General features: G+C 33.4%; 1 protein-coding gene across 1 annotated transcript; it reads right to left on the minus strand.

The window, feature by feature from the left end:
* Positions 1-489: 489 nt before the first annotated feature.
* LOC131630406 (uncharacterized) lies at positions 490-4,881 on the minus strand. Its single transcript, XM_058901184.1, has 4 exons — positions 4,712-4,881; positions 4,500-4,669; positions 4,188-4,382; positions 490-632 (listed from the first exon to the last, which is right to left on the minus strand). The coding sequence occupies exons 1-4, from the start codon at positions 4,879-4,881 to the stop codon at positions 490-492; spliced, it is 678 nt and encodes a 225-aa protein (XP_058757167.1).
* Between the last annotated feature and the right edge of the window lie 5,122 nt (positions 4,882-10,003).

Raw genomic sequence — 10,003 nt, forward strand, 5'->3', positions numbered from 1 at the left:
GCTGTAAGTAAAAACAAAAATTCAGCATAGCAACGGAGCAGTAGCAGCGACATATTCGAAGATTCGAAAGCGCATCAATTCAATAACAGGGAGTGCATCAATTTTCCAGAAGCAGACAGAACAAAGGAGAGCCAAGTTCGTACCTATCAAAGAATCGTCACCGGAATTGGTTCGGCCAGGTATGTTCTTTTCACTTCCTGCTAGAAATGTTGCTGCTAGCTTATTCCCTTTACTGCACTGAGTCGAGTTCCTACCGTTAAATTGCATAAATTTCATGTCGGTCATCATTTAAATTTGAAATTGTTGAAAACGAAATCCAGAACCGATGTTCATATGAACTTCGAACTCATATGTATAAATCAAAAAAAAATAGAGATAGTGAGAATCATACCTTCTACTGTCGAATCTTGTTGAGGTTTGCAACAAGAGAGAAAAACCATTGTTGTTGTTGTTCAGGAAGGAGCCTAGAGCAAAAAGAACAAGAGAACTTCATTGTTGTTGTTGTTGTTCCGCGAGAGTGAGAGCGAGATAAATCGAGAGAGAGCTCCACGAATCAGAAACTTCCTTGTTGTTATTATCATTCACAGTGAGAGTAAGGCCACCGCGAGAGAGCGAAACCGAGAGGGGAGGGGCTGCCATTGTTGTTTTCGTGAGATAGATAAAGAAATTTCAGAGAGGAAAAACGAGCAACCGGGGAGAGATTTTGATTTTTTTCTAAGTTTGTTTTTTCTTCAGAAGCGTGAGAATGAGAGTGAGGAGCGCTGCCTCCACTCTTTTGTTTTTCTTAGGGTTTTCAAACCCACCCCTTCACAATGTTGGTAAAGGGCGGATCCGGGTTCCATCTGACCCGACCCGGTCCGGCCCAGTTTTATTTATTTTTTTATTTCAATTCAGTCTTGGGCCTGCACACCCCCAATCCGATTTTCACACCTCTGGCCCAATTACTTAGTTTTTTTATTAACTATTTCTTTTAATTGTTTGCATAAAAAAGAGACTTAGTATTTTTATTTTTAAATATAGGATTTTAGTTTTTCTTTTCTAATCCTTATTAAAAAACTCCAAAAAATATATATTAGATACATATTTTTATTTATGTTTCTAATTATTTTCTTCTCATAAAAAAAAAACAACAAAAATATATTAGATGCATAATAGTTTTATGTTTTTTCTAATTATTTTCTTCTTTCACAAAAAATCACAAAAAAAATATCTTTTATTAGAATAAATTTCTACTTTGAATTTGATATTTTCTTTTATTTTTGTGTAGTTAATCATTTAAATTTCTATTTGGTTATTTTGCACATGTTATTTGAATTTTCTCACTTCATCCGAGACTTCGAGATTATTTCTCTGTTGTCTTTTGGATTTGTCTGTTTTGTTTGGTCTTCCATTTGCTGTAGGAGTCCATAAATAATTACTGGATGATCATGGAATGTTGTAAACTGTGAGCTTATCCGACGTTCTTTTCTGCTGGTGTGGATGCTTAACATTTGTTTAAATCCTAATTTATTCCAAGCATACCACTTGAGGATCACGGTAACACCTCAAACTCAGAAATCCAATTTTCTCATTCTTCGAGGTAAGCCTAAAACTCCATAACTGCAGAAATGGATTACTAGTCTGTTTTCATCAATTCAACTTCATTTTCAATCAACTGTTTTCACAACAATAATCAATTCACTTTCAAATCATTCCATTGTTTTTTTCAAAACAGTGGGGCCTCTCGAATATTAGAGAGTATAAGACCCACTCCTTTTTCTTTTTACACAGTCTTTTTATTCAAAATAAATAAACTTTCTTTCAAAACAAACTTTCAAACAGTTTTTCAAACGACGCGTCTGTAAATAAAAACAATCAACCATGTTTTGTAAATAAAACAGGGGCCTCTCGAATATTAGAGAGTATAAGTCCCTTTTCTTTTTCTTTGTACAGTTTTTTTTTAAACAGAAAACTTTTTCCGAAACTTCAAAACAGTTTTTTTTAACAACAAATCACACATCTTTTTCAAACCATCCACCCTGTTTTATGAAAATAAAACAGGGGCCTCTCGAATATTAGAGAGTGTAAGTCCCATTTCTTTTCTTTTTGTACAGTTTTCAAAACATTCTTCAAAACAATAAAACTTCTTCAAAATAAACAATTTTCAAACAATTTTCAAATCATTTTCAAAGCAACAAAACTCCAAAGAAACAAAACTTTTCAATATACCATGGGCCTCCATGTAGGTATAAGTCCCGAGCCCTTTCGTACATACCCATTCCAGTACATGAAATTAGGTATTTCATTGTACGCCTTTTTGTACATACACCTTTTTGTACATACACCTTTTTGCACATACCTCGATCAGTTTGACTTTTTAACTTTGAATAACAAACCAAAAATGAAGGTTTCCTTAAATCTTCCCAAAAATATACCACGGGCCTCCACGTAGGTATAAGTCCCAAGCCCTTTTTGTAAATACCTGTTTACATAGCTTTGAATAAATTCAAGTGGACCTCTCCTCGAGTATGAGTCCCGAGCCCCTATATATACAAATGGAGCATGCTTACAGGTATATTTCCTTCATAAACTCCATTATATACACACACTCTGTCATATATAACTGTTCATGTACTTGTTCATGTTTGTTTGTACTTGTTCATACTTGTGATTGTGTTATATGCTTATTCAACTTAGTACAACACTAGGTTCCCCATAGCCTCCTATTGGGCTTCGTGCAAAGAATCTCCACTAGTTTAGGTTAGGACATAGAGTATGGTTTCCCGGTGAAATCGCTCTAAGAGCTCAAACCAACTATACCATGCCTCCCCTTGGGCTTTGTACAAACGAGTGACCCTCCCATAGCCTCCTCTTGGGCTTACAATGCAAGGACCCTGGATTGTCCCTCCCATAGCCTCCTCTTGGGCTTACAATGCAAGGACCCTCGGATAGCCTCCTCTTGGGCTTCGTACAAGGACCCACGGGCTTCTTATAAGCATCCCCAATATCCAAATCAAATACCCTAGGAGATTAGACATTTTTCATCTCTATGCTAGGAGTATCTCTTTTATATCATCACAAACAATCAATCAATCAATCAAACTTTTTGCCACAAGGCTGGCTAATCAATCAAAATGTTTTACCACCGTACTGGATGATTAATCAAAGTTTTTGTCACAAGGCTGACTTCATTGAAACTTTTGCCACAAGGCTGGCTGATTAATCAAAGTTTTTGTCACAAGGCTGACTTCATTGAAACTTTTGCCACAAGGCTGGTTAAACACAAAAACATCTTTATCATTCTAAGCACCCTAAGTGGCATGGCCCCGGGCTTACAATGAAAAGATTTTCCAACAAAAACAAACAGATGTATGTGATGATATAGATTAGATACATCTAGCATTTAGACGACATTTGTCTATTTTCCTTTGCTTCCACTAGCATAAGTGGGAACTACGATTGCTCTGACTTTCTCAACATACCTTTGAGAATACGTAGGCACAAGGTCGATCCTTGGCGAGCAAAACAAAACAAAACACAAAAAACCATTCAAACCTTAGCACCCGTAGACCCCGAGCTACAGATGCTCTGATTCCCTCTAAGGGATATGTATGCAGAGGATTGCGATGATCTTTGCGAGCATAATCAAACAAACACCTTAGGTCCCACCTATTTCACAACAGAACCTCCACCATAACAAGAATGGAATGAAAAACAAAGCAAAGAAACCTATAGAGTACTATAGATACGTTGGGTGCTAATACCTTCCCTTCGTATAACCAACCCTCTTACCCAAGATCTCTCCCCCCACTTTTAGGTTATTGCAGCTTTTTTCCTTTTCCTCTTTTGGAAATAATAAAAAGTTTGGTCGAAACAAAGAAAAATCATTTTTTATGAGCACTCGAGCCCAAAGAAGGCATCAGGTGTCTCATCCACAAAAAAGAGGAACAAAACGATTTTTCGCCCGCGACACATACTTCCATTTATGTAAAATATTTCTAAATTCAATCTCTTAGCACAATCCAAAGAAATAAAAGAGTGAGTTTCCCCAGTATCAATAATTTCAACAAAAGGTGTGTCATGAATGAAACACGTCCCTGTCAAAGAAAAAACCTTTCCTCCAGATTAGTTCTTTTTTGGATTAGTACATTGTGGGCTAATGTGACCTTCTTCACCACAGTTGTAGCAAGTCACAACCTTCTTCTTACAATCAGCAGTAATATGGGCCACTTTGTCACACTTGAAACATTTCTTCCGATCAAGCTTGCAGTCATTCTTACGATGTCCAATCTCACCACAGTTGTAGCATCTGACAAACGCACTGGAGTCTCCCCCACTAGGCTTATTCCTATCAACAGCTTTACCTCTACCATATGGCTTACCTCTACCCATATGCTTCTTACCTTTTCGGTCAACCAACTCGCGAGAGTGAGATGACTTCATCGTGATATTATCTTCTTCAAATATTCTTCTACAGTCAACCAAGTCAGCAAACCGTCAAATCCTTTGATACCTGATACCATGCTTGATGTCATCACGGAGACCATTCTCGAATTTGATGCATTTCAAAAATTCACCTGCCTCATCATTGATGTAAGGAGTGTAATACTTTGCCAACTCTACAAAATTGGCAGCGTACCCTGGAACTGTCATATTGTCTTGCTTCAGCTCCATAAACTCAATCTCCTTCCTTCCCCGAACATCCTCAGGAAAGTATTTCCTTATAAATTACCTCTTGAACACAACCCAAGTGATTTCTATCTCATCAGTATCCAGCTCTGTCTTGGTAGCAATCCACCAGTCATCAACTTCCTCAGATAACATGTGAGTACCATACCTCACCTTCAAGTTTTCAGCACAGTCAATCACTCTGAAAATCCTCTCGATTTCCTTCAGCCACATCTGAGCGCCTTCAGGGTCGTGAGTACCTTTGAACAACTAAGGGTCGTTCCTTTGAAATTCTGCCAATTGTCTGTTCACACCAATCCCAGCACCATTGGCATTTCCTCCCAGCACGCCAGCAGTCATCCCCAAATCCTCAACAATTGCATCATCGTTTCTTCCACCTCTTCCAGCCATTGCTCTACTTAAATCACAAACAATTTAGTCAGAACAAAAGTATCGGCATGTTAACTCATACTAGTCGCATACACAGGGAAGACTGACACTAAGATTCTGGTTACAACGACCGACTATGCTCTGATACCACTATTGTAACACCCTTCTAAACCCCGCAGCAATTTAAATCAATATTTCAGAGTAACATGAAATAAGGGTGTCACAATTCAATTTAAAAATAAACATCATATGTCATTGTCATGCATTCACTAAGGAAATTCATCATAATACATGATAACTCGTGTTAACACAGCGGAAAATCAATCATACGAATAAGTTCAACATCTTTGAAAACTATATCCTAAAAACTCAAAATGAAACAAATAGAGTAATAAAAACATAAACTCAAAACTTGCGTTCCCTAGTGTTACAATATCAGAGTATGACACCTGACGCTAAACTAAACACACTGACTCATGATCTAATCATCACCAAGTCAAAAGCCGTTATCCTCAATCTGAAAATGACAACATGTAAGGGTGAGTCTCATCATAATTAACAAATATTATTGCGTCATAAATAATAACACATCATAGTTATATTATTCACCCAATTGTATTATATTCAGGCAATTCAACAACACACAACCAACACATCATTAATTCATAACACTGAAAACACATTCAATCATGTCATGAAAATCATGCATATGAATGAATTGAGACTATGCATGTGGTACCAACATCATCAATGAGAATAACCCACCGACCGATCCAACATCGTCAAGATACGGTCCTGCCAGCATAAATTCCACACAGTGGGAATTATGCCCTTCACTGATCCAACACATCATCTGGATACAACCCTCAACAAATGATTATGAATGAATGTAAACATATTTATACCATCGTCGAATCTATGAGCAACATCATCTCATACTCAAACCATCATCATCATCATCAAAGCATGTTTATATACATTAGCTTCATTCAAATACAATCAAATCATCATCCAACCCAAAGATTATTTCATAAGGTTCATCATATTCGAAACGTCACAAAACACAGGCCAACGGTTCAAAAGTTACGCATCATCAAACTTTCAAAAAAATCACAAAGCGGGAAAATTCTGCACACATGCTGGTCATACGCGTATCAGCAGAAGCTGATTTCCACACAAAAACACATCATACGCGTATCATAGTGCCATACGCGTATCACCACCCTCTCATACGTGTACCACACGCGTACAGGCAGAAGGGTGTGTTTTGGACGGGACAGGGCGCGTACCATACGCGTACGACCCATAGGAAGCCCCTCATATGTGTATCATATGCGTATCATACGTAAACCACTAGAAGCTCCTCCAAAAACCTGCAATTCGTACTAGTTCGTCTTCCTCGCATTTTACAACATTACAACTTACGATTTTAGATCTAAAACATAATTTCTGCACACTTTAACATATAGGATTCATCTATCTTCAACAATCTATCATATTATATCAGTTTTTCTCATTAAAACCTAATTTCTACTCAATTAGTTAAGGATTTATATTCACATATTCAGTTTCATGGATGAACACAACAACACATCTAACAAACACCATATTCATACCATAACATCAATTCACACACAATTATGCACAGAATTCAGTATAGATAGTCGTCAATTATATGATCTATTCAAAAATCATCCTAAACCCCAATCTAACATACAATCCAATTGACCTAAATAATACCCCTAATCAACATTATCATCTATAATACGATAGGAGATGTTAACCAGAGAGTCCCCCTTACCTTAGTCAAAAGTTCTTGATTGGTCTCTCCCTCTTTTGTTCCTCTTCCACCTTCTTTGAGTTCTCAACTTCTCAGTTCTTTTCATGTTCTACCCCTTCTTTCCAATTTCCTTATTATTTTATGAAAAATAAAATTTTAATTAGTAAAGGGCTTTACTAACATAACACCCCTCCTCCTTACTAATATCACACATGGCTCAATGCCATAAACCATTTTTTTCCAATTAATTTCCACAAAACCCAAAATAACTCTAATTAATAATTTAAATTCTAATTAAATAAAAATTAAAATATACGGGTGTTACACTAATGCTTGGGGATTTTGAATTTTGGGTGTTTAGGGTAAGCTAAAAATGGGGGGAGACTGTTTTGTTTAAACAGCAAAATGCGCGTTTTTTCGAAAATGTATCTCCGAAATATTGATTTCGGAGATGCATCTCCAAATTAATTATTTTTAAGTAAAAAAATGGCGCTTTCGGAGATTCATCTCCGAAAACACCATTTTTTTTACTTCGAAGATGCACTTCCGAAATATAGGGACATTTTAGAAATTTCGCGCTGGTCTCTAAGAAGGTTGGGGTCTTTAAAGAAATTATCATTAAAGAATTACTTTATCCATATCCATATGAGATGTCATAAATCTATTGGTAAATAATATGCCACTCATCGATTTATTAAAGAAATTATAAATTCTAATCATGGCTATAGACTTTTTATAATTATAAATATAATTCATCCTAAATTGATGCATCAGTTAAGCACAAATTTATATGAATACTTTGAGTAGGTTGAGTAGATAACGAATACAATTCCTATGCAACTACTTAAGGTGTGTCTGGTTTGAAGGAGAAAATGTGAAGAGAAAAGTAGATAAAAGAGTATAAGAGGAGAGAAAAAAGTGAGAAATAAAATAAATTTGAGATGTTGATTTGTTTAAGAGAAAGAGAGAAGAAATAAAAAAGAGAGAAATCTTTTATTTTTTAAAATATTTTATTTATGATAAATAACATATTTAATTAAATAAATTTAATTATTTTCATTAAGGGTTTTTCTAACCTATACAACATTGCATAGGATAAGGACAATTAATACACCACTTTTTTAATTATAAATTACCATATTGATTATTATTTATGTTGATCCATTAATTGAGTGAGATAGAGAAAATATAAAAGATTATTTTTCAAAGGAAAAATAATTAATATGATAATTTATATGGAAGGAAATAGTGTATTAACTGTCCTTATCCTATGCAATGTTGTATAGGTTAGAAAAATCTCATTAATTTCTCTCTCATATTTTTCTCTTTTTTATTAATTTTTTTAAGACAATTTATTTCTCCTTTAATAATTTTAAGGTATATTTTTATTTGAATTATTAAAATTAGATGGTTAGATTTGTTATGGAAAAAAATTTAATTTAATATTTAATTACAATATTATAAATTTTTAAATTCATACAATATTAACAAATTTTGTCAAAAAACAATTTATTTCTCCTTTAATAATTTTAAGGTATATTTTTATTTGAATTATTAAAATTAGATGATTAGATTTGTTATGAAAAAAAATTTAATTTAATATTTAACTACAATATTAATAAATTTTTAAATTCATACAATATTAATAAATTTTATCGACATCCCACAAATAGAAGATATGTTTTAGTTTTTTTAAGCTCCAAAAACACGAAAATTAAGAGTTTTTGTTTTTTAATTTATATGCAATTTTGAAATATACAATTGATAAAGATGATTTGAACAATACGTCAAAAAACAAAAAGTTAAATTGTAAAGAAATTAACTTTGTCTGCTATTTCTTGTCACCCTTGCAGAGAAATAGAAATTGCATGGATCCCACTTTTTTTAACTTTTCTCTTTAAACTAAACAAGAGAACTTGGATCTATCTCTTCAACCTCTCTCTTCAACTTTTTTTCTTTCTTTTTTTCATTCAAACCAAACATACATTTAATGAAACAAACATTTGCATAGTAAGATGATAAGATGGGTGCTTTTAATGTTAATGTTTTATTTTTCTTTAACTTTTAACCTCCATAAATATCCATTCAAATTTAATCAAGACAATAATAATTTATATAGTTTTTATTTTTAGTAAAGATGAATTTTTATACAATAGTGGGTAAATTTTTTTCGCAATGTTAATTTGTCTAATTTTTAATTTTTTATTAAAGAAAAGCTTTTATATATTAATGGTGTATTTTTTTTTCCCACACAACTAATTCAATAACATTAAATAGATATTATAAATATATATTAAAAAGAAATTAAAAATTGGTATTATATAATAATTTGATTGGTTGAAATTCGGTTGTTGATTTGTAGCTTCACGTTGCTATTGATTTGACTCTCTCTATCTCTCTTATCTCTTCTTCTCTCTTATCTATTGATTTGACATTCTTATAACCTTCAAACATGCCTTGAAGGTTAAAACCTGACATTCCTTGTCCTCAGAGTTAAAAAAAGTTAACGATGTTTGAGTAGAGAACATCGAAGTTACCATTATTTAGCTAGAAATCTGTGTTTTGAACCAATTTTACGGAGATTTTTGTCAACATAATTAGTGCTTTTAAGTGAGACAACTTCAAGGTTTCTGAGAAGCAAAAGCAAATGTATTGGTGAAGTTCTACCCAACCGTAGAGAGGATATCGAAACAAGTTGGAAGCAATTCGCCGAGAGGAGTCAGAAGTGATACATTCTATTCTATCAAAAATAAATTATAACTTAGAAATTAATATTCAAATCATAATGTACATAAAATATTTAAATTGCAATAAATAGTATTATGTTGAAGAGTAAGATATTAAAAACACCTTAATAATGCTTTGTCTTTGATGAGTTTGAAATCAACATTAATGAAGAGCTTGAAATCATCAAAAATGATAATAAACTCCGAATCAATATTTGCATCAATATCTCTTTCAATATTAATAATCATGCTAGATTTTGAGATGGCAGCCGTAGATAGAGAAAGTCGTCATGACAAAGCGTATCAATTTATAATAAAGTAGTAATAAGGTTCTTGCAACTAAAGATTAATATAAGTCTTGATGAGTTCATAAATTAATCAAAGTGAGCGTTAATAATAAAATTTCAAAATTGAAATTCCAAGTTAATCCACTCTTATTCATCGAAATCCATTTTTAACT

The sequence above is a fragment of the Vicia villosa genome, unplaced genomic scaffold (genome assembly GCF_029867415.1).
Source record: "Vicia villosa cultivar HV-30 ecotype Madison, WI unplaced genomic scaffold, Vvil1.0 ctg.000680F_1_1, whole genome shotgun sequence".
Classification (NCBI taxonomy): domain Eukaryota; kingdom Viridiplantae; phylum Streptophyta; class Magnoliopsida; order Fabales; family Fabaceae; genus Vicia; species Vicia villosa.

Excerpts from the sequence above, each read along its gene's own strand:
- LOC131630406 (XM_058901184.1), bottom strand. The coding sequence starts at position 4,881 with ATGTGGCTGAAGGAAATCGAGAGGATTTTCAGAGTGATTGACTGTGCT. Across the intron at positions 4,670-4,711 it reads ACTTGGGTTGTGTTCAAGAG|GAAGGAGATTGAGTTTATGG; the intron begins GTAATTTATAAG and ends TGTTCGGGGAAG. Across the intron at positions 4,383-4,499 it reads CCGTGATGACATCAAGCATG|GTAAGAAGCATATGGGTAGA; the intron begins GTATCAGGTATC and ends TTGACCGAAAAG.